Source organism: Ailuropoda melanoleuca, chromosome 1, assembly GCF_002007445.2.
Source record: "Ailuropoda melanoleuca isolate Jingjing chromosome 1, ASM200744v2, whole genome shotgun sequence".
Taxonomy (NCBI): domain Eukaryota; kingdom Metazoa; phylum Chordata; class Mammalia; order Carnivora; family Ursidae; genus Ailuropoda; species Ailuropoda melanoleuca.
In genome coordinates this window covers 200,313,744-200,339,110 of record NC_048218.1, presented here as the reverse complement: position 1 = coordinate 200,339,110, position 25,367 = coordinate 200,313,744, and the positions used below count along the sequence as shown (strand labels likewise).

At 41.8% G+C, this 25,367-nt stretch overlaps 1 protein-coding gene across 1 annotated transcript in view; it reads right to left on the bottom strand.

Moving 5' to 3' along the window:
- The window catches only part of MGAM (maltase-glucoamylase), an 86,705-nt gene extending 65,418 nt beyond the window's left edge, over positions 1-21,287 (bottom strand). The window contains exons 1-3 of the mRNA XM_002921683.4: positions 21,147-21,287; positions 6,897-7,023; positions 5,136-5,230 (exon numbers count right to left, since the gene is read on the bottom strand). Coding sequence (XP_002921729.2) covers positions 5,136-5,230; positions 6,897-7,023; positions 21,147-21,191 — 267 coding nt within the window. The 5' untranslated portion in view covers positions 21,192-21,287. The remainder of the gene's footprint in view (positions 1-5,135; positions 5,231-6,896; positions 7,024-21,146) is intronic.
- Between the last annotated feature and the right edge of the window lie 4,080 nt (positions 21,288-25,367).

The window sequence follows — 25,367 nt, the reverse complement described above, 5'->3', positions numbered from 1 at the left end:
ATATGAGAATTTAAATTTAAGAGGAATTGCTGAAATAATACAGCATGTTTCACTTCCAATACAGTATTAAAAACTCAGGGAAAAAATCAGCAATGCAAAACAATAAGGAAAGAAGACAAGGATCTGGGGATGGGGTGGGGGACGGGTAGGGAGTAGCACCTAACGAAACAGAACAAATGGAAAACACAAAACGAGACCTCAGGAAAAAATGTATCACGTCAATTACCACATGTCATCTGCCAGTACTTTCGAGGTCACTATTCTAAAATCGTGGGAAGCACAGAGTTTAGCATAGCTCCTGGCTCACGCTTGGCAGGCATTTGCTCAATAGATTTACCTGAGCGTCCTGCCTCATTTCACCGACAAAGATCTGATAGTCTGCAAGGAAACAAGACTTAGTGATCAAGTCACAGAGCTCTTCAGGACCAAAGCCAGGACTCAAACCTGGTACTGGGGCTCCCCTAACATGCTGCTGTCCAAGGGCTACACTGTCAGTTTAAGGCACAGAATATAAGCTTAAGTCTGTATGCAGGACCTGACAGCTCACTGCTCTTCCTAGCACCATATAATGGCTCTTCACTAACGCTGTATAAACACAGAGTAATTTTGAAGGTGGGGACTCATAATGATCTTCGCAAAATGCAATCTGCTTGCTGATATTCATAAAACTTGACCCATGAAACACTTATTGATGAGAAAGTGGAATTTGAAAAAATATATCACAAGCCAATAAGTAAATAATAGATAGATAATTACTGAGTATGTCTGCTATAAAATAAGACAAAATTTCTGAATAAGAAATATGGTAACTTCTCGAATATCATCATAAAGATTACCATTAGTACTACTGTTATCCACAGAAAGGACTTGCTGTAAACTGCTCTCAGCTTACTCATTCTACTAGTTAGGACATGCAGGCTTATGTTAAGCATGTAAACCTGCTCTCCCTTGTTTACATAATACATTCTTTTTTTATTATTATTATGTTCAGTTAGCCAACATACAATACATTCTAATTCTGACAATCAGTGAGTTTAAAATTACTGTCTACCAGCTCTTTCCTGAGCTGGGTATCTGGAATTGACTAAATCTTTCTGCTTCCGGCCATCAGTGCGATCTTTCAACGCTGGGATTGTGGGTAGAAGGCCTCACAAGGAAATAGAAAGTGATGCACTCTTTCAGAATGGATAGGTTTGGATAAGTATAGAGAGCTGTCTCTCAGATCTGCAGGGGGAATGGTCTATGTGCAGCTGGAGAGGCACAAAGGTTAAATAGGGTCTAAGATGACAGACTGAGTATTTGAACTTGACCCAGTAAACAGTAATGAAGGCTGTAAGTCGTCAAGCTGCATAGCAGTATAATGAAAGTAGGCTGTCCAAGAGAGCAGTTTCAATCCTGTGTGTAACGGAACAGGCCGGGGAGACACAGAACTCAGAAGAGGCCCTGGGAGTCTGTGTGAGTAAGCCACGTGTGAGGTGGGGAAGGGCCAGCGTGACCACCGTGAGAAGGGAAGTGAAGTGCTTATTCTGGGTAACATTGTTAAGGAAAATGTTTAAAATACATGAAATAGTAGCCAAAGGGCTTGAAGGGAAGAGCCAGGCAAGAGTTCCGCTGTTTCTGCCACCGAGACGAGAAGCAAAACAGAAGTACGAACAGAATCTGATGGTGGAGGAGGGAAAGCGGATTTGATGAGGAGAGATGAGTTCAGGTGAGGTGATCGTGGGACACTGAAGTGAGATGCCCTGCAACCAGCTGCAAGCCCAGAGCTAAAGATCAGGGCTAGAGATTCTGATAAGTGAGTCATTCTTTTTTTTTTCCTGAGACTCATGGCAGGGACACTTGGAGCTCTCCCAAGATGTCTCCCAAGAGTATTCCATGTGGCCTGACCGATTTATGATTCCCTCCCATTACTGGGAGTTATCTACAACAAATTATCTGAAGGGGAAGTTATACTGTTGGTTCTTTATAAGTAACCCTGCAGGGGAGAAAGAGATAGGAGTAATAAAATGGTATGGCGATGGCCTCAACACTGGAACATTGCACTAGCCTGGTATCATATTCATAATTTCCTCCCACTCCCCTACGCCACACAGCCATGTACCTCCCTTTAACATGTACGTTATATAAATACATCATGCTGCAGAGACTCGGCCTCTCCACAACAGTCTGGGGCAGCATATAGCACCCAGGATACTTAAAACATGCACCAAAATGCCCAAGATATACCCTCTGAAGAAACAGGCCATCGGAAGTACTACCAGAGCATTTCTCACTGGCTGAGCTAAGGAGGAGCAGGCCAGTGAATGAATGCCAAGGTCATAGATTAATTTGGTTGGTATAACATATAAAAAAAAAAGACAAAGTTCATTTATTGAACTATAATCTTGATGTCACAGAATTTATGAAAGGTCTTATGATAAAACCCCAAAGAAACAATATTGAGGCAGTAATGACATCTGAAGTTCAATAGTCAATATCAAGATGGGGTGTTGTAGGAGAGTGAACAGGCTTCGGATGCATTAGTCTTCTAGCCAGGCTTCCAAGCAACGAGGTTCCTGGCACATTGTGACAGGGGCACTGAATGGGTGTGGATCAACTTGCCGCAAGCCCAGTGGCCAAACATCCTGCTTAGGTTCAGCATATCTAGACCACAACTTCCCTTTCCTTTCGACAAATGGTCCTCTCTCATCAAGCTCTAATTTACCTTACTGTCTCAGGCATTATCTTCTCTCTGGCACCCACTATATCTTGGCCATATGGGACCATTTGGTATGTCATGGGTGTGCCTCACAATTTCCTCATCCATCACTTTGTTTACAGACCTCTTCTATTTTGAATTCACCTTCCATTCCTCCCATCTGTGTCAAAATCCTCCTTATCTTTAATTCCATATGGCCACCTTCTCTTTGACAATCATTATCTTCCACTCTGTGGTCCCCATCATATTTCTTTTATGTCTTAGGACTTTTTTTTTCAGACGCCAGTTACTTATTTACTTGGCTTATGTCCTCTACAAGAATTTATGAGAAGAAAAATATTTAGTTTAATTGAACCTATCACCCCAAATGCTGAACTTTGACATTTGGCCCCATACTGGAGTGCTCTGTTTTTTCTTTCTCCCTGGTATCTTCTTTTTCCTTTATTCCTGTTTTGATGTTCTCTTTTCTTTGTTTCTCAGTACATGATTCCATTCAGCCTTAAATGGCTGCTCCTAGCTGCTGCGTATCACATCAGAAACTAGCCTCCCCTACCTGACTTCCAAGGTCTTCCAAAATTTAAATCCACCTTTTCTGTTCAGTCTTGTTTCTTCCTACTCCCAGCAGGCAATTCTCTTCACTATTCTAAGAGAAGGTCAAGTTCATTTCAGTCAGGGTAAGAAGCCAGATAAAGGGGATTGAACACTACAATAGTCTTGGTAAGGTAAGTTGGTCTAACTGGAATTATTTCCGACCTTAGCAGACTTACGGTCCAGGCCACTGCCCTTCGGTGCCACAACAGCTGGTCAGGGCACTGAGTTTCCTGCCCAGGAGATTTCCTGATCCTTAACTATCCATTGGATTGGATCTCTCTCTTGCCTTCAACACAGCATCTGGATTTCCTGATTAGTTTTATCCCATCACTCTGCTCCAACCTTAGGCATCTTCTCTATGCCAAGCTACTTATCTGGCTCTGGTTCCCTTCTCTGCCTCAACTTCCCACTCCCCCCAACCTCGGTCCATCACATCTTTCGGCTGATCTCACCTGCTCTCTCTTGGCTGCGTTGGTTCTCATTGACTCAGCATCTACACCCAGTCAGTCAACACCAAAGGCTCAAGCTATAACTATTCCCACTTTCCACAGTTCCCCTCTCTATGACTTGGACTGAATTATGTCCTCGGAAAAGACACGTTGAAGTCCTAATCCTTATACCTCAGATTGTGATCTTATTTGGAAATAGGACTGTTGCAGAAGTAATTAGTTAAGAGGAGGTCACACTGGAGTAGGGTAAGCCATTAATCCAATATGCCAAGTATCCTTGCTTATTCAAATAGGAAATGTGAACACAGACACACACACAGAGAGAGGCCATGTGAAGACAGAGACAGAAATTGGAGTGATGCAGCTACAAGCCAAGGAATGCCAAAGATTGGCGGCTACCACCAGGGGCTAGGAGAGAAACACGAACAGCTTCTTCCTGAGAGCCCTCAAAAGGAAGCAACCCTGCCAACATCTTGATTCGGGACTTGTAGCCTACAGAAGCACGAGAGAAAAAAACAGAAAAGAAAAAAAAAATGTCTTTTGGTATTAGGACCTTCAGGCAAACCAAAACAGCAACTCTCAAGAACATCAGAGATTATTCCAGCCAACTAACGATAGGATGGCTAGAGAGATAAATGTGAACGTGGGGAACGTGCTACGTGCCCAGGTATCGCGTGCAGCAAGCGTCCTATCAGTGTCGGGCACAAATCTGTCATTTCATATCAGTGGACTTCATTCAGAAGGCTGCATTTTGTTTTCATTCATTCTCAGTGTAGCAGGTGATCTGATATAGTGTGTGTAATGAACTTTACAATCATAATATTCAGCTGGAAATCAGCTGATGATGAAGAAATACTTCAGTAAATGCCCAAATGTCTGTGCTATTTTTAATCTGGTATTTATTAACTTCTTCCTTCCAAAACATGGCTCTTAAAACTTTGTCCTTATTTTAAATAATGTTTTATGCATTTGTATTACTTTTCATTGTAGATTCTAGATAGCCTTTGGGAATCATGAAAGGAGAAAGAGAGGCAGAGAAAAGGCAAGAAACAGAGGCAGTAACAGATAAAAGATAAATCTATTTTTAGTAGAAGTAAGTCCCAAGTCTTGCATGGGACATTCTTATGCTAAAAACATATTCATAATTTATCTGAAATTCATATTTAATTTAATCTGTCAACCCAAGGGAATTTTCTCACTCTTCCTCTCCCAAAGCTGCACTGTCACACAAGCATGGATACAGGATTCATTTGCCTGAGCCACCTATTGTTGCAATGCAAACAGTTCTCCAGGAGTTGCAAACAGAAAACAAACAAACAAAACAACAGAAATTAACAACAACAAAAGCTATCCAATAGCGTAAGCTCTTAAATGAAAACAAGATCCGTAATTCAAACCTTTGTTGGTGGCTGGTCAGGGATGCAGTTTATCCGTTCCACTTCATTTACCACTGGGCACGCAGATGAATCAGGGCTGGTACTTGTCCCAGGATCTGGGATAATCCCAAAAACAAACATAAAATGACCATCAGACAGATCTAATATCACAAGCATTTAACATGATTGTCACAGTTCTCAACACCTCCAAGTACATGAACTCCACTACTGGTTGGGCATAACCCGATGTCCTTGAAATGTACACATTCACTTTAGAAAGCCTCGTTGTTCTTGCCGACTATATTTACCTCTGTGTATACTCCTTCTACCAACACTCTTCCCTTTGAGATGGTTCGTATAAGACCAAGGAGTTTGGCTCCACCATGAGATCAAAGGTCACCAAGGTAAGAACCAAATCTACATTCTCTGGTCCAGGGGGTCGGCAAACTATAGCCCATGGGCCAAATCAGGTCGCAGCTTGCTTTTAAATAAAGGATTGTTGGAACATGGCCACATCCCCTTTTTAATGGATTCTGTACAGCGGCTTTTGTGCTACAACAGCGAAATAAATTACTTATGACAGAGACTGTATGGCCTGCCAAATCTGAAGCATTAAGTACCTGGTCCTTTATAGAAAAGTCTGCAGACTGCTCTGGTCCTTACTTTCACCCCAGCAGGTTCACCATATGTCTGCACACAGAACATGTGCAGTGTATGTTTTCTTGAATGTTACCACCCTAATCTTAGAAACCTCAATTCCAATTGTTCCATCAACAGGCATTCCCTCAACAAGGAACACTTTTGAGTGATGACATTCTGTAAATATAAAGTCTCATATGACAAAAATGTAAAGGAAGGCCACCAATCTAAAAATTGGCAGTTAGGATCTGCCAAAGGGACTAGATTCAGATTTTAAAATCTGTCAAACAAAAAACACGTTTATTGCATTCTAAAATAAGGAATGAGATTTCTTTAAGTCACTCTGCAATAAGGTAGTAAGGACATTAAGACAGAATAATGGGGCTTTTAATTAGTTTTCATTTCTATTCCAATTCAAAAGTGGTGGATTGAAGAGCTTCAGATTTGTGCCACATTCTGCATAAGGGTTTTAGTTCTATCTTCAAAATCATGGAATTTTAAGAGTTAACAATCTTTGAGATTATTTGATCTAACTCCCCACAAAAGTAGAAATTGTCAGGGCTGGGACAGAGGGAGTGGGAGCAGAGAAGTCTTCTAGCCACAGACTGACACTTCATCGCTTGGTTCATCGAAACTGTTCCTAGATGAACCAGATAAGAAATCAGGGATAACTCAGCACAATCCAACCCCTCTTTCAGAATAAGTTCAATAAATGTTTAATTAAATAATTCAGGTAGCTGTTACTTTTTAAAGAATTAGAATTTGGGCCTAAAATACTTTGATTACGTACTTATTCGATTGGCTTGCATATAAGGGGTAATTGGTTAATAAAGGTTAATAATATTGTTAATGAAATGAGAATTATTCAGTGCAACTCAGCAAATTTATTTCAAGGATCAGTTGTGGAATCCTGCACTGTGCTAACTGGGAAATAAAAGTAGCGGCTTAGGCCTACAGTGACTATCTAGTGAGCTGTCACAGTTCCAGTCAGGGGCTCATCAACACACAGGTAACGCCCCATCCCCCATACACACACACACACTCACAACAGTGGACAGGAGAGCATCATGTCCCTGCCATTTATGAGGTTTCTGCTCTGGTAAGAGCAACACATGGAGGGAGAACGCCAGAGTTCCTTGTTACCTTTTGATTCCAAAGAATCTTTAGCTGAAAGCACAAACAGAGGAATAGTGATGATAAACACCATAAGCAGAAGAACACTGAGCATAATCTCCAAAGTCGTGAAATCTTTCACCTTCGTTCTTGCCATCTGCAAAAAAAGAAAACAATTTTATATTTGAGATTTATTTAATTCATAGCTAGTAATTTTCTAACGGACAAGCTCAAATGTCACATAAGTAAAATGAGTAACAATTCTTCACGTACATACCCATCAGCTAGATTAAAAAATTACCAACTTGGTGCGCCTGGGTAGCACAGAGGTTAAGTGTCTGCCTTCAGCTCAGGGCGTGATCCCAGCGTTTTGGGATCGAGCCCCACATCAGGCTCCTCTGCTATGAGCCTGCTTCTTACTCTCCCACTCCCCCTGCATGTGTTCCCTCTCTCGCTGGCTGTCTCTCTCTGTCAAATAAATAAATAAAATCTTTTAAAAAAAATTACCAACTCATGGCCAATTTCATTTTTTTCTTTATTCTACTTACTTCTCTCCCTAACCTTGGATTATTTTGAAGCAAATCTTAGATATCTTTTCATCTGAAAATATCTAAGTTTTGGAGCAACTGGCTGGCTCAGTTGGTAGAGCATGTGACTCTTGATCTTGGGGTTGTGAGTTTGAGCCCCACGATGTAGATATAGAGATTCCTTTATTTTTTTTTTATTTAAATTCAGTTAGCCAACATATAGTACATCATTAGTTTCAGATGTAGTGTTCAATAATTTATCAATTGCATAGAACACCCAGCGCTCATCACACCATGTGCCCTCCTTAGTGCCCATCCCCCAGTTACCCCATCCCCCCACCCATCTCCCCTCCAGCAACCCTCAGTTTGTTTCCTAGAGTTAAGAGTCTCTCATGGTTTTTCTCCCTCTCTGATGACTTCCCACTCAGTTTTCCCTCCATACACCTATGACCCTCTGCGCTGTTTCTTTCATTCTACACATGGGTGAAACCACATGATAATTGTCTTTCTCTGGTTGACTTATTTCGCTCAGCATAATACCCTCCAGTTCCATCCACGTTGAAGTAAATGGTAGATATTCATCCTTTTTGATGGTCGAGTAATATTCCATTGTATATATGCACCACATCTTCCACTTTAAAATTTTTTTAAATATTTAAGTATTAAAAAAGTAAACTTTATGAAAGCCAAAGTATTGTTAGAACAACAAAAGTATTTTTAAAATTATTCCTTAATCATCAAATATCTAGTCAATGTTGAAATTTCTCTCATTGCCTGATAAATATTTTATAATTTGTTCTACTTTCATCAGGCTGCAAGCAAGATTTACATATTGTAATTGGTTTATGCCTGTTAAGCTTTTTGTTTTTGTTTTTGTTTAGAGAGAAAGAAAGAAAGAGAGAACCCAGGGTGGGAGGAGGGGCAGAGGAGAGAGAGAATCTTAAACAGGCTCCATGCCCAGTGTGGAGCCCAACAGGGGGCTCAATCTCATGACCCTGAGATCATGACCAGAGCCAAAACCAAGAGTTAGATGTTTAACTGACTGAGCCACCCAGGCACCCTGTTAAGCTTTTTTTAATCAATAGGTTTGTTCTGTAGATCTCCCCATAATCTGGATTTTGTCAATTGCATCTGTGGATATACTTACATGTTTCTCTGCCCTTATGTTTCCTGTAAATTTAATTATCAGATCTAGAGTTTTGACAGATGAGGGTTTGATATTTTAGCAAGGATATTGTATAGCTGGTATACAGTCTTCCAGCAGGAGACAAAAGAAATCTAGCAGATTCTCCCTTTTTCATATTAATAGCCATTGGTGAGCATTTCTTAGGCCCATTATTCTATTAGCTTGACAGTGATACTGTAATTCTACCATTCTTTATATACTGGATGAACTATTACTATAGAGAGAAATTTCCCCTCATCTATTATTTGGATCATAAAGGTACAGTTCATATAGGAGAGGTAGGATAGATGTTTGAGTCTATTTTCTGAGTTTCAAAATAAGGAGTTGTTGCCTTAGCATCCTCCAAAGAGGACCAGTGAGAATATCTCTGTGAAGTTATGGATTTAAACACATCTTACCTGCACTAATCCATTGATATTATTATTATTATTATTATTATTATTATTATTATTATTATTATTAATGCTCATTTTGCCTCATCTGTACCCAGTGGGAGTCTCTTCAACTTGGTTCCTTGTAGTCTTTGATAGTTTCCTTGCTCTCTGTTATAACATGATAACGTAGGCTCATTTTGCACATTTCCTGCCCTCAGTCTCAAATCAAACATCTCTAAGGAGGCTTAGTTTTTTTCAGTGGGAACAATATTTAGAAACCACAGTTTCGATGAGATCTGGTGAATTCTACAACTAAAGGTACCTAATGGATCATCCTGACCAACTGCCTATCTTTGGAGTCCGAGGGAGAATTGTCAATTAAAAAAAAAAAACAGAAATAACACATTTACCTATGTTAGAATTGCTAAAAATCCTAGCTGGGGATTAAAATATTTTGCCAAGAAGTTTAAATCAGATGTTCAGCACTCTCCTGTTGTCTCCACCTAAGTGAATCCGAATCTCTGGGGTTAAAGCTTGGATATCTGATTTTTTTTTTAACTCCACAGATAATTCTGATATGCAACTATGTTTTGGAAACAGTGATCCTATTATAGGCTTATAAATTGTAATAAACACATTTTATTAAACAAAAACATATTAAGAAATGGTATCCAGGAAGTTAAAAAAAAGAAATGGAACCAAAAATCAGTCAGGCCCCTTCATTTTATGCATAAGTAAAGTAAGGTACAGTAGGCCAAGTGCCTTGCTCAGAGTCACACAGTCAAGGACTAGAACCAAATTTCCCAACAAGCTGAATATAGTTCTCTTCAGCTACTATATCTATCCTGGTAACTTGTGGCGGGCCCCTCATTGATAGAATATGCTTGAGCCTACCACAACCTTGGTCTTCAACAACTTGCCTCAACCTATTCCTGTCCTCTTCTTCCAATCAGTTCCTGATCTCCATCAGATTTGAGTCAAGGTATTGCATTCCAGATCCGTGTGATCTCCAACCAGTGCTTCCTGCCAAATACACCACACACTGGGATCAACCATGAAGCTGGTCTTGTTGGGGTGCTAAATGCAGACAGTATTATAAGTCAAAATTTGTGTCTTAAAGATTCATAGAATTCAAACTCTAAAAACATTATCCTTTATATTCAGAGGTCCAGCATAAAGGAGGCCTTGAAATATCTTCTCACTAACAAGGAAGGATTAGGCAAAGTCAACCTTACTCATTGAACCTGCTCACGCTAGGGGAAGTTACAGGGAGAGCTATGCCCAGATAGCCACTGAAGTACTCCTGGATGGATACTGATACCATGGGTCTGGCTATGGAGCACAGCAACACGGCAAATGTTCAGGTAAAAAAATAGGATACCATATTCCTAAGGGTGAGTATGATGATCAACACAGAAACAGGACCCAAGAAAGGAAGAACTCGCATCTGTTAAAGAAGGGACCACAGCAATTGGCAGTGTCACTTGGGCCTCTGAGTGGGTTCCCTTAGTCTGACCAGAAATGCACAGACCATGTTTAAGGATAAGGCACAATTAGGGATCATGACTTCCACCTTAGGGATTGTCCTTATGACCTCACTGCCTCTTAGGTAAGGGCACACTCAGTCTTTCAAATTTTGTGTGAGAACGTCCACCATTTTGTGTGAAAGTGTTCACCTACACAGATATAGCACTTCTTCATAAGCATGAGAAACAACACAGACCTGTACTATGATGCAGAAATGTGTCAACAGGGAGTGAAGATGACAAGTCACAATCGATACATCAACCAGCATGGAGAGAGAAATTTCTCTTATAAGATCTTACATAGAAGTAAACAAATCCATTGTCAAGTTGGGTGGTGTGACGAAATGATTTCTAAAATGAATTTCATTGCTCTAACTAGCTTCTTGTATCCCCTTAAGTTACAGGAGACAGTACATCAGCAGAATCTGGAATCAGACATAGTGAGAAGTGTAAAGTAAAAGGGAAAAGGAGAGCCGAGCAGCAGAACTGCCTCCACGAGTGGGGCCACTGGTTTTGAGGCCCCACAAGCTTGTAATGGCTCCCATCACTTACAAGACTAAATGGTATCATCTACAGTCTAACTCTTAGTAATAATTAGCTAAGGTTTTGGAGTTCCTCTGTGTCAGGTATTTTCCAGACCATCATCTTTATAATCATCTTTATAATCCTGAAATGCAGCTATTATTCATCTCTATTTTATGAGCAAGGAAATAGAGGTCAGAAAGGTATAAAACTTATCAGCAATGATAAATAGTGGAGCTGAAATTCACTCCCAGTCTATGATCCAAAGTCATGCTTCTCTTCACAACCACAGCAAAGCCCACACCCTTCCCCAACCCCATCTTCTCCCCTTATCAGAATCCTGCTTCTTCAGTCCAAACAATGTCTCCTCCAGGACTTAAAATTAACCATCACTCCCTCTCTTGCACCCAAACTCTCTATCTATATTTAACAATCTGTCTTCCCCTCCTAAGTTTTAAGCTGCTAGAGGCCAGTGCATGAGAGTATTTCACCCCTCCCTGAGTGATCCCTCTCAACCTGAGAGCCTGAGATACTGACTCCCTGGTTCTGTGGGCAGCTGGGTGGGGCAGGGGCAGAGAGTCCAGAACTGGCCCACTCTTCTGCTAAGAGTTGCATCTCCTGAAAATCCAGATCCCTTTCAATTACCCTAATGATGCCACCATCATTTTCTTTGTGCTCTATGATGGGGAAAATGTTGGAAAGAGCTCTACAATGCTTCAGTGGATGCCCCCTGGCAAGTGCTCTAAATAAGTATTTACTGATTTGGAAGCAAGATTGAGTGGAAACACCACCATGATATGCTCTGTGTCATAGATGCACTTCAGGGAACCTGGTCCTTTTTCCCGAGAGGTATGAGAGGGATGAAAACAGGAAACAGTATGCTTTTATCCCAGCAATCTCGCCAGTAACCACAGGAGTCCAAGTGAGAAAAAGAAAAATATTTGATATAAAAATAATATAAATTAGAATGCAGTTATTTATTTTACAAAAGGTTCCAAGTCAAGATTTCTTTTCATCAATCATTTTTAAAGTATGACGGTAATCAATATCTCTAAGGAGTGTTTTGTTTTTGTTTTTGTCAGAATATATAGCCACTTCCCTCTCCATATGACCCTTGTAACTATAGCTCATATGAGTAACAGTATTTATTTGAGTTGTAAACATAAAAGGAAATAGCTGGAAACCCTCTCTTTATAAAGAAAACATACACTGGTAAATCCAATTTCCGGAAAACCATGCTCTTCACAGCCCCTTTATTAAGCCCAACCATAGCTTAACACTGGTTCACATCCCTCTGCTGCTCTGCCCTCCCCTACTTCTAGCTCAAGGCCCAATGGTGTCTCTGAGCAGAACTGCCCCAACTCCACTACAGACCCCTGAGAGAGATTCTCTGTCCTGCTATACCCAGCACAATGGTCATGTCTGTTTTTCTTTTTCCATTTTGTTACAGACTCATTTCATTTGGTACATATAAAGATGTCAATGAAGTTTGGAAAAGAAAACAGGTAAAGTCCTGTGATTAGTCTACCATCTTGAACCTTTCTGGGTAGTTTTAAAAGTTCCCCAGATGACCTTGATACACAGTTCCCTCCACTCCTATTTGAAAACTGTTTTGGAAATTTTGAGTTCATCAGTGGATTTAATAATATTGCATGACACTATCCTGTAGGGTGGGAGTGGGAGTGGCAGGTGTAAATTGAGGACAGTGAAAAATGGGACAAACATTAAATAGGAGACAGTAACAACTAAAAACCAAATAACATATTTGGAAGGAATAGTAGGGGATGCGTGGCCCCTTGTGAAATTATCAAGCCCATCAAAGCACCCCTCCCAGCACCTCCAGTATGTCAACACACCCTCTATACTCCCAGCTCATTATGGTCAAGTGGATAAGTTTTTTCTTAAGGCTTTCTCCCAGAAGGTGTGTCTACTTCCATAGGTTTGCAATACCCCTTTTCTCTCTCAAATTGTGAGCTCCCAAGGTATAAAAATTAGTCCTGTTTCTTCCTTTTTATTTCCTTCCTAAGTATCCACTAGTAGAATCTGCATAATCAATACTTATTGATTGATAATATTTTACTCCCTGGTCAATTACTGTGCTAAACATTTCATTACTAATTTCCTACTTCATCTTACCCCCAAGTTCTCCTTCTCAGAACAGAGACCTTGCTAAATAGGGCACAAAAAGACTTGCACTTGACTCCCCGCCCATTTCTTGCTGCCATAGCCAAAAGAATTTCCCTAATAGTCATGAATCTTGGTTTTCTTATCTGTAAAAATGAAACTAACAATACCCATTGTATTACATATCATCACCTTCTTATTGTGAAAATCAAATAAAAACACTTTATTTTTTAAGATTTATTTATTTACTTGAGAGAGAGAGTGAGCAAGTAGGAGGAGGGGCAGAGGGAGAAGAAGATGGAGAGAAGCAGCCTCTCTGCTGAGCGCAGAGCCCAACATAGGGCTCAATCTCACGACCCTGAGATCATGACCTGAGCTGAAATCAAGAGTCAGACGCTCAACTAACTGAGCCACCCAGATGCCCCTCAAATAAAAACACTTGAAATTATAAAGCATTACATGCCATTAAGTTATCATTTGCCTTAGAGAAGATAGTTTGTGGCTGCTGAGTAAGAAGCAGCATGTCCCTAAGAACTACATCCATCCCACTCTCAGAGAGTATGGCATCGCACCTCACTCAGTGTTTCATGAGGTGACAGATGCACATTCCTGACTGCTGCCCTTATGAACCTTTTCTGATCTACCCTCCAATCTGCTGAGTGCTTCATGGCCACATGTTGGGTGAGTAATGCATTAACTGAGACACAGGTGCAGGAAGGCAGGAAAAAACAGTGGGAGCCAGCGTGGCACCTTGCCCATTCAAGACCCACTTTCTGCCCCAGCATCCACTGCTCCTCTCCCAGGCTGTCTTGTAAATCACACTAGCTTTACTCAAAAAGCACAACCCCACCCATCTTCCCCCAGGCCCTAATTTGAAGCTCCCAGCTTGGGAATCTCAAACTTCCTGTTTGATACAGCCTTGTAGCCTTGCTCTCTATCTAATCAATGTGTCCTCATGCAAGTTCCATATTCTCTTCAGTCCTTCACCCAAAGATGAAATGACAAAAGGATTTGCTTCCTATACACTAATGAGAAATTGCCTTTTGTCAACATAACACCCTCTTTTTTTTTTTTTTTTTAGGATTTATGTATTGAGAGAGAGAGAAAAAAGAGAGAGAGAGCACGGGGGGGGGGGGCAGAGGGAGAGAGAGAATCTCAGGCAGACCCCCTGATGAATGAGGAGCCCAACACAGGGCTCCATCCCATGACCCTAAGATCATGACCTGAACCAAAATCAAGAGTCAGATGCTCAACTGACTGAGTCACCCAGGAGCCCCGACATAATGCCCTCTTACTTTGTGAAAGGAAATGTGGCCGTACTTCTCTCTACAAGGATCACCTTGGTTTTTCTACAATAAGTTACCTAACTCCTTTCTTATCGGTCCTGTCCCTAATACCTCACACTCCCAAAGGCTTTATAAGGTATCCCAAAATACTAATTTTGTATCTAAAATTCCATAAAGATTAATAAACTTGCATGCCTGATAGAATGAAGTTAGCTAATGAGGTAAAGAGTGATCTCATGTTCACTGGCAAGGAGAGGAGTTATCAGAATGCCTATCTAAGTGTCCATGTCTCCTTCTCTTTCATTGTTGCTAGTACTTATGAGATAGGAGATTGTTTATTTTAAATTTCTCCAATGTTTATAAAAACACACTGTGTGAGAGACTAGGAAGTAAAAGGTACCCACACGTGTACCCACAGTCAAACGTAAACACCATATGCTTAATGAAGATTTGGCAAAAACCATGAAAACTTCATATGCTCTCAATCTGGAATTCCATTTATACAGATTTAGCCCACAAATATGCTTGTATGTGTATATAAAGATAAAGGTTTTTCATTGTGGCATGACATGAAATGTACATAACAGCAAAAGACTAAGAATAGTGTAAATATCCATAGAGAAAGGACTGAGTAAAATGTGCAATAAAATAAAATTCATTATTATTCAAAATTATGATATGGTGGTTTAAAAAAAAAAGTCCACAAATTGTTTGATCCTTCTCCTCTTAGAGGTGGAGCCAAGTCCCCCATCCTCACTCCTTGAGAGTAGGCTGGACTCAGGGACTCGCTTCTAACAGACTATGGCGGAGAGGATGGTGCGGGAATCCCAAGATGAGGTCATACAAGGGAGGACAGCTTCTTCCTTTCTTTTCTCTCGGATCACTTCCTTGCTCTTTTTCTTGGTTCATTTCTTGGAGGAGCCAGCTGCCATGTCATAGCGACACTCCAGCAGGCCCCTAGAAAGGTCCAAAAACCAGCACAAAACTGAGGCCTTTAGCTGACAGCGAGGTGAGGGCGCCACCTCAGAAGTGGGTCCTCCAGCACCAGTCAAGCCTTCACATGACTCCAGCCCATGGTGACATCTTGCTTGTGAGGTCAGGGGAGACCTTGATGCAGAAATACCTAGCTGAGCCGCTACTGCATTTCTAATGCATAAAAATTGTGACATTAAAAATATTTATTGTTTCGAGCTGTGAAATTTGGGGGTAACTTGTATGCAAGAGATAATTAATACACATGGGTAAATAAGACTTCTGAATAATGTGTCATTTGCAATTAAAAAAATCATTTGCCTCTTATCAAAAGTCTTTTTGTGTCATTTACTCAAATACACTTACCTGCTCCCTGGAACAATAATAATTATTTTCTAGCTATAGAAGAGAAACATTTCTGTAAATTGAAAGGGAAGAAAAAAACCTCTCATCAGTATCATCTGGCTAGCGTCATTTTCTGAATTGCTGGGATCTTGACGGTGAAACCTACAGTCTCATTTAGGAAGACATACGAATGGCTAAAGACACATGAAAAAATGTTCAACATCACTAGCCATCAGGGAAATTCAAATCAAAACCACCTTGAGATACCCCCTTACACCAGTTAGAATGGCAAAAGTTAACAAGGCAGGAAACAACAAATGTTGGAGAGGATGTGGAGAAAGGGGAACCCTCTTATGCTGTTGGTGGGAATGCAAGTTGGTACAGCCACTTTGGAAAACAGTAGGGAGGTTCTTCAAAAAGTTAAAAATAGAGCTATCCTATGACCCAGAAATTACACTACTGGGTATTTACCCCAAAGATACAAATGTAGTGAAAAGAAGGGCCATATGCACCCCAATGTTCATAGCAGCAATGTCTACAATAGCCAAACTGGGGAAGAAGCCAAGATGTCCTTCAGCAGATGAAAGGATAAAGATGTGGTTCATACATACAATGGAATATTACTCAGCCATCAGAAAGGATGAATACCCACTGCTTGCATCCACGTGGATGGAACTGGAGGGGATTATGCTAGTGGAATAAGTCAAGCAGAGAAAGACAATTACATGGTTTCACTCATATGTGGAACATAAGGAATAGCATGGAGGGCATTAGGAGAAGGAAGAGAAAAATGAAGGGGGGGAAATCAGAGAGGGAGACAAACCATGAGAGACTATGGACTCTAGGAAACAAACTGAGGGTTTTGGGGGGGAGGATGGGTTAGCCTGGTGATGGACATTGGGAGGGAACATATTGCAATGAGCACTGGGTGTTATACGCAAATAATGAGTCCTGGAACACTGCATCAAAACTAATGTACGGTGACAACATAACATAATAAAAAGGAATGCAACTTAGGAAGACAAAGTCAAGACAGAAGGCAAAAGGCAAATACAATAAGAAAACAATTTAAATTGCTTTAATTGCTTTTAAAAGAAAAAATATTTTTAACAAACTGCTACTTGGCAGTCCATCATCAGCCTTTGAATATTCTATTTCATATGACAAAAATTGTGCAATTTGATAATACTAAAAGTAACTAATGATGAGTGCTAATAACTAATAATTTGTTGCAGATGATCCTCAGGAAAACCCCACATTACTTACTGCTACAACCCCACGTTCAGATGAGGAAATTAAAATTTCAGCAAGGTCAAAAACTTGCCTGATGTCACACAGCTGATAAGAAGCAAAGCCACAATTTCAATACCTGGCCTTTGGACTCCACAGCCAGAACTTTCAACCATTACTCTGTATTCTATGTCATAATGTCCCATGTTGTACACCAGGTTGTGGTTTTATCGGAGAGTATCTGGGTCATTAACCAAGTACTCAGAATGTGCGTGGTCCAGGGCTAAGCACTTAGATGCATTATTTCCATTAGTCCTCACAACCACCCTGTGAGGAGGGACTGTTATTATCCCCCCTCTACAAATAGTTAACTGGGCCTGATAGAAGCTGGCATGCTCACGGTCCAGAGCTCAGAGCCAAGCTTCCAACCAGGCAGTGTGAATCAAAGCCAGCTCCCACAATGTGATGCAAACGCAGGAAACTTCTCTATTTATGAATAATTAAGTCTGTTACATTAAGACGAGATAGGATGTATGGGAGATGCCCGTGTCCTTCCAGAGACAACCATGGGCTGGAAGGCTTATGGAAAGAAAAGGAAACAAATAAAATCCCCACAGCACCTGGGGGATTCAAAAGTGCTTTTGTAGGCATCCACAGAAGTCAGTTCACTGTTTAGTTTATGGCCTGTGGCACTGTGTTAAATTCTCTATGAGACCAAGGAGAATAAGCTGCTGATACACACTTTCCACATTTATTCATCATCCAGTTACCAATGCTCTGTCTTGGGTAGAGTAATAAATAAACTGTATCAACTGCCATCGGTTTATCACTCATCAATTATGTATTAAGCTCCCAGAATGTGCCAAGCGCTCTCCCAGGAGCTGGTTCTGCCACAAACAAAACATAAAAATTCTTGCCCTCATGGGACGTATGTTCTTATAGTTAGAAAAGAGACACAATGAACAAAATATGTACATCTATGATGGGTAGACCATGGTAAGTACTATGGAAAAAAATAAAATGGGGTGGGGGGATGAGGAATGTGGGGATGAGGGGATGCACTTTCAATTAGATTGGTCAGGGCGAAGCTCGCTTGGAAGGCTCAAATTATCTCTTAAACTGTACTTAAACTGTGCTGACTCCAACAGTAATTTTTTCCTCTTGAATTAAAATGGTTATATGAATAGTTGCCAAAGGTCATTTTCCTGGTACTGTTATAACTGTTCAGGCAAAGTAGATAGATAAATCAGGTAGCAGCCTAAACTACTGAAATAGCTATCTGGATTAATTTGGAAAAACTGGATAATCAATTGTCATATTTTCTAAATATAATGTCTGTATTTGCATATGATGATCTAAGCCTTTCTTCTAAAAATCCTTTGATAACACAAGGCAAGAGATCTAGCGGAAAAGAGGGTTAGTTTTACAGAGACGGGGAAGAACTTGCAAAGAGGAGCCCAGCAAGGCACAGCTACTCCTCAGAAATCCTAGGCAAAACTTACTGGGTTGTTTCATTGTCTCCCAGCTACTGTCTAACCCCTCCAGGCCTCAGTTTCTTCCCCTGAACCACAAAGGGATCACCTCTGGAAGACGGCTGTGGATGACTGTGACCCCAGCGCCAGGGTATGCAAAGGCTTCCTCATCACCTTCGGCAGCTAACTCCCAAAGTAACTTTAAACAGAACATTTCTTCTTCTAGGTCCATCTACTCACGAGTATTCCCTGCTAATGTAGCGGTTTGCAAAGTAACTTTACTAGCTCATCGAAACTCATTTGCAAGGGAATGGCTGACAACAAAAAAATCACTGACAACGTGTGTAAGCATGAGTGAAACAGCGATGAGCTATCTTAAAACTGGAGTACAGGACAGAGTGTCCTTCCACATCATTTGGTCCCTGATACATTTTGGCCTTACCCAGCACAACAAACCAAAAACCCTTCCCTCCACACCTTCCTCCCAGACTCCACCTGAAATCTCTCCCATGCCCCAGAGCCCCTGGCAGCCAACACGTGCACACACCTGACACTCTACCCTAGAATAATTCTTTATTTGATCACTAAAGCACCCAACTCACGGGGCTAGTAATAGATTTCTCAATTTCCTGACCATGATGGATTCTCTAATTACCACCCCGCAATCACAACCTCACATCCTTTCAGAAGGAACGTTCCCACAGGTTCTATTCTAACCCCTCTGCCTCCCTTCTCCCACCTCACCTCTGAATCAGAAAGAATTGCCACCCTGAATATTAACTCTTCCGTTATACACACACACACACACACACACACACACAAAGGTTTAGCTACAGCAGGGCTTATGGACCCAGTCTTGGTCCAGAGTGTGCACACGTGCACACACACACATACACCAAAAAATAAACGAGCTGCATCTTGTTTTATGTACGTATTTGTGTAATTATGTGTGCTGTTGTTTACTTCTGTGTTTAACCAATTGCAAGGACGTTCAGACTAACGGAGATCAGCACCAGTCCACACACACTTGCGCGCACACATCTACAGCCATAAATGAACACCTGGGCCACAAACATACCTCACCACCTCCTGCCGCTGCTCCCGCTCTCCCTGAAGGATGGACTTGGAAGCCAAGCAAGGAGCACAGTTCACGGACCGCAGCCACAGCCCTGGCGAGCCGTTACCATTTTAAGGTTAATGGGTTTCAAATGCAAATGACTGCCCAGATTTCATTCCCCAGATCAGATCTGCTAGTTAATTAGTAATCATGGTCTGCTGAGAACGTCCCTAAGAACCTGGAGGAAGAAGTGACCTCCCTAACCCCGCCCTCTGACCCCTCCAGGGGCTGAATATACGTTTATCAGTGATCACACTCAGGTGCCTGGCAAAGGAACACAGACTGACTCAACGTGTAGATGATAAAGAACACAGACTAAACCCTCCCAGGGTCCCACTGACATTCACTAGTATAATCTGATGATTTGCGCTTCAAGGAAATAATTGTGAAAATGTTTTCAGAGTAGTTTTCTTCTTTCCTTGTCTTTAGGAGAGCTGTCTCTAAGCATTTCCATGAGGTGGAGACCCTTTGGCAGTCTTGTGGCTCCTGTGGACCTCTCTCAGAATTACATTTTTATTTTTTTTAAGATTTTATTTATTTATTTATTTATTTATTTATTTATTTATTTATTTGACAGAGCACAAGAGGGGAAACAGTAGGGAGAGGGAGAAGCAGGCTCCCCACTGAGCAGGGAGCCACACGCAGGACTCAATCCCAGATCCTGGAATCATGACCTGAGCAAAGGCAGCCGCTTAACGACTGAGCACCCAGGCACCCCAAGAATTACATTTTTAAAATGCACGAGACAAAATACTTAAGGATACAAAAGACTCTGAAACTAATAATACATTATATGTTAACTGAATTTAAATAAAAAATATTTTTAAAAAAGGATATAGAGGAAACTAATTCCAACGAATTACTAGAATATTTTTTAATTGCAATATAGTAATGCATGTGTTTCTTTAGCGATGTATTAGCTAACAAATCTAACAGATCAGGTCTAACAGCTACTGCAATCTCAAAATAGTAATAAGTGGAAATAGTATCTTGAGATTATCTTCAAAATAGGATACAAAAGTAACTGTGGCTTCTCTTGGAACCAAATTCTTAGGTACTGCTAACACTCCTGAGGTTTATACTTAAAAGACAGGCCCCATTTCAGCTGGATTTTAGCAAAGAAAAAATACAGAAATCTTGTGCCTCGGAAGTCCATTTGCTTTCTGTCTTTCATGTCTACGTGGGAGCCATGGAGGCCGTGTAGAGGTAAGAACCAGTAATATGATGACAACACCTCCTCCTCCCGGTTCCCCAGACATCACCCATAGACTTTCATGACCCCCGTCCTTGCTTCCAACCCCTGAAAACACACTAACCACTTCTTAAACACCAGTCAATGCAATACATAGGTGTATGTGTACTACAAGCAGGCGCTGTGGGAAGAACCGCCACAGCAACATTTACGGCACGTGCTTCCCATGCATTAGGCTATGTGATTCCCATGCATGATTCCATTTCCCCCTGTGAGGTAGCAACCGGCACCCCCGTTTCGCACACACACTAAGGCACTCACACTCGTAGGCACATGCCATCTACACCCTTCCTGTCACAAATCGCCTCTCTGGTTAGTTGCCACAACCCACAGAATTTAAGTTGTACCTCTTTCTTCTTATTGCAGCTGAGGTTTTCCTTCTTTTGTTCCATGTATAAGCTCTTCACATCAGAGGCTATCTGGAAAGGGGAAAGGGGGGTTATTTGGGGTGGAAGTAATTTCTCTGCCCAGAAGCGTTCAGAGGCAAGGTGGGGGGGGAGTACGAGCATTACAGCATTTCCCTTGCTTGGGAAATATCTATTATTCAGCAGTTTGACTCTGCCTTGCGTCCCTTCCTACCTCTTCCCCCGCAGACAGGAACACGTGCACACACAGGTGTGGGTTCTTGGGGATAATACATTACCTAGTCTTCAGGTGTCAGTCATAAAGCCTCAATTGTATCACACCTCGTAGCTCTCAGAGCACTTTAACCTGTACTATTTCTTTAATCATGTCATAGGGTGCTTTATCCCCATGTAAAAGTGAGGAAACATAAACTAAGAAAGATGATTTGCTACAGGTCACTCGAATTGTGGCAGAGTGGAGCTCATGGTCATTTCATTTCAATAGAGTAGTCCAATGTTCACGGAGTCTGAAATCAGTAAATAACTAAGTAAATACAGAATTTCTTTTTCAGACGAAATATTCGTTCATTCACTCAGCCAATTCCAAGTTCTCTCTCTACCATGTCTCCCAAAGTGGACACTCTCAGATCCTATCATTTATCACTCTCTACCGCTCTCACCCTACAGCTGGCCACTTCTCTTTCAGCCCATATCCTGAACTAGAGATTCCCATGGTCTCCACCATGGTTCCCCTGCCCCACGCCTGGAGAACACCTTTCCACTCCTGTAAGGGAGCCCAGCATAACCCTGACCCACCGGTCCCAGCTGACTGAACCAACCTGGTCCAGTCGGATTCTCTCTCCCAGAGATTCAGATTTGGGACACAGAGTCTGAATCACATTGCGCTGGGCGCTAAGTCTGTGGGGTCATGTCATGTTATTGAGAGAGAAAAATTAAAGCTTTGCTGAATACTTGTTTACCCAAAACAGGATGGAATAGGCATGTAAAAAGTAGCAGAAATGAGAGACCAGTCAAATCCAAAGAAGGAAGAGCAGAGACTCGCTGCCAGTATTTTTGCTATTTCTGTGCAGGCCCAGGTACAACTGAATTTCATCTCATACTCATGCACCTTACCAAAATACTGTCCCTACGATTACTACCACCACTCTTCAACTACTAACCACCACCACCACCATGATCTTTCCTTCCAGACAGTTTCTGTGCATTTCCATGCCTGGCAACCAGTCTCTGCTAGCCCTGCTACCACAGGCTCTCAGTTTTCGCCCTTTGTTCAGAGTAAATATCTTCACCAAACATCTCTAACCACTCCCATCGAACATCTCCTCCCACTGTGTTTTGCTGGCTTTTACAACCACTTGTAATAATCACAGGGCCTTCAAATCCCTGCAAAGTCTCTCTGAATTGTTTGGCATCCCCATAGAATTGTACTTTTTAGATCAGGATATATGTAACCTAGGGTTATGTGGTGGCCTGCTGAGAAGTACATCACACATTTTTTTGGAAATTCCATTTTAGTCCAGAATCATTGGAGAAAAATAAGTAATTCGGGTAAATATACTGAATGATGAAAAATGTGACAGTATAAAGTAATAGCATGCAAATTTACGTGACATTTTTCAACATGGAATACTAAATTTTACAGAAATATTCCCCTGTGATGAGATGCTAGTGAGTCGGCTTCCCCCTTGGCCCCCACCCCAGGGGAAAACATATGAAAAGAATGCCACAGAAAACATCTTAAAGGCACTGTCAATGTCTTAGAGCCATGCACAGACTCTCTCTCTCTCTCCGCTGCCCTATCTCTGGCTCAGCCCCTCTCCCTATGTGCTTCCCTCTCTGTTCTGCCCTCTGGGAACCAGCATGTCCACATGATCTCCCTGTCTCTGCTGGACAGAGAACCTTCAAGGTGTCAAGGCTGCACGTTGTTCTCCTCCTTTATTGTGTCACAGAGAAACAGAACAGGACTGGTTCTCAGCTAATGTCTCACAGCTCTATCCACTTTTACTGAAAACCTCCTCTTCCTTAATTCATTTTAGTGGACAAAATGAAGCCTAAGAAGGGGCCCAAAGATCCCTCTAAAGGAATCCCTTTCCACCATTCCCTGCTGAGGAAAGTGATCTTATGTATGTCCTTGAATCACCACATTCCACGCTGGTGCTGGATTCCATGTCTGGACTAGGCATGAGCACCTAACCCAAAGACAGCGAGTCCTTATTTCGACCAGCCTCTTACGAAGTAGCTTGCTGTGTATCACAAGAAAACTTAGATTCTCTGAGCGTGAGACACAGAATTTGCAGCAGGATCAATTAGTAGCAAGAGCAAAATGTAAAGAGAGAGAATCAGAAATAAGAGCTGTAGTGAGACAATCTTAAACCTTCTCTCCCCACTCTGCCCACATCCTTCTGACAACCATGAGTGGACAAAAATAGACTTTAAAATGCAGGAAGCAGAGACATCCTTCCTTTTGTTTCCTCTCTTGAACTTCTTGTTTTCTGCCTCTCCGTGACAAGCACACCTAGAGAGAGGCCAGGCTGTCCTTGCCTCCATCCCACTTCCATGCTTAGACGGGCAAGCAGATTCCCAGGGCCCTTCTTGCAGGCAAGTTATCAGCTAGTAATGGCATTCACCTTTCAGTAATGGTGACCCAAGCCTTGCGACTTAAAACCATAAAGAGATGACCTTTCTCACAGAAGGAGAAGCCTGGAGCAGAGTAGTTGCTGGTGTGGCTTCAAGTACTCAAAAAATTCAGGGTGAGGGCTTTGCAATTGTATTGGCTTTTCCCTCGTGGTCAGAGCTCCAACGGTAATATTCAAGTGCTGTCACGGAAAGAAGAAAAGGCAGCAAGGGTTTTCTAAAATACTCCATCCAATAACTTCTTCCTGTGTTCCAAATGCCTCTCCTATCTATATGAAAGATAGGAAATGCAGTTTATTTTAAGATGGGAATATTGACTTGCCCAATAACACAGGGGTTCCGTTGGTGATGAAGAGCGTAGGTAATTGGCAATGTTCACCACGAACAGGGTGGCAGGTTGGGTGTGTGGATCCTGCTTACGTCAACTGTGTGCTCCAGTCCAACCTGCACTGCACACAGCTCTGTCCTGGGGCTCTTCAGGTGCTGGTCTAGCTTTGAATAAAGTCATACACACCCTACACCGCCATTCCACTGCTGTTCTCATGTAATAGGAGTGACTGGCAGAGCCGGGTTTGGGAATTCCCGGAGCTCTTGGCTACGTGCGGTCTAAAAGTGTGAACAACAGTCTTTAATTTCTTTTTTTTTTTTTAAGATTTTATTTATTCGACAGAGATAGAGACAGCCAGCGAGAGAGGGAACACAAGCAGGGAGTGGGAGAGGAAGAAGCAGGCTCATAGTGGAAGAGCCTGATGTGGGGCTCGATCCCATAACGCTGGGATCACGCCCTGAGCCGAAGGCAGACGCTCAACCGCTGTGCCACCCAGGCGCCCCAACAGTCTTTAATTTCTAACGACAGTCTGAATCTCACTATGGTGGAGCAGTCAAGTGAATGGCAATTAAGTCTTACTGCTAAGATGACATGGATTCTGAGTGGAGTGCCAGCGCCCGAGCCATGTTCCAGGCTCAGGTGTGGCTCCTGCTGGGATCCTGGGAAATCCCTAATGCTCTTGTATCCCAGCGCTTCTCAAATGTTAGTGTGCATTGGAATCACTTGAATGGCTTATCAAAACACAGATCACTGGGCTGCACCTTCAGAGATAAAGTTTCAATGGTTCTAAGTGAGGCCCAAGAATTTGCATCTCCCACACGTTCTCTGCTGATGCTGATCTCCCTGATCTGGTATCACGTACAGTAAACTTGCATTACTGGAGATCTCCCTAATGAATCTTTATTCCTTGCAGCCAAAAGAAGTTGCTTAATATACCCTTTGGGTTCAGACAGAAGCCCACAGGACCAGATCAAGGACAAGAGCTAATGAAAAACACCATATCCCTCAGAACCCTGCCTACACTCTGGTGGCTCCAGTTGTTACCGGGTCAAATTTCACCGCCTAATTCTTTCTTCCCTTAGGATGAGTGCTTTCCTGAATGGCTACACAGTAGATTATGAGAGACTTTCAACCTTCAATCTTCAGTGCATAAAATACAATTGAATTCCAGGAGTGACTTCATCTACATTTAAGCAGGGCATACATACTACATTCATAAGAAAGCACAAGTGATCATATCA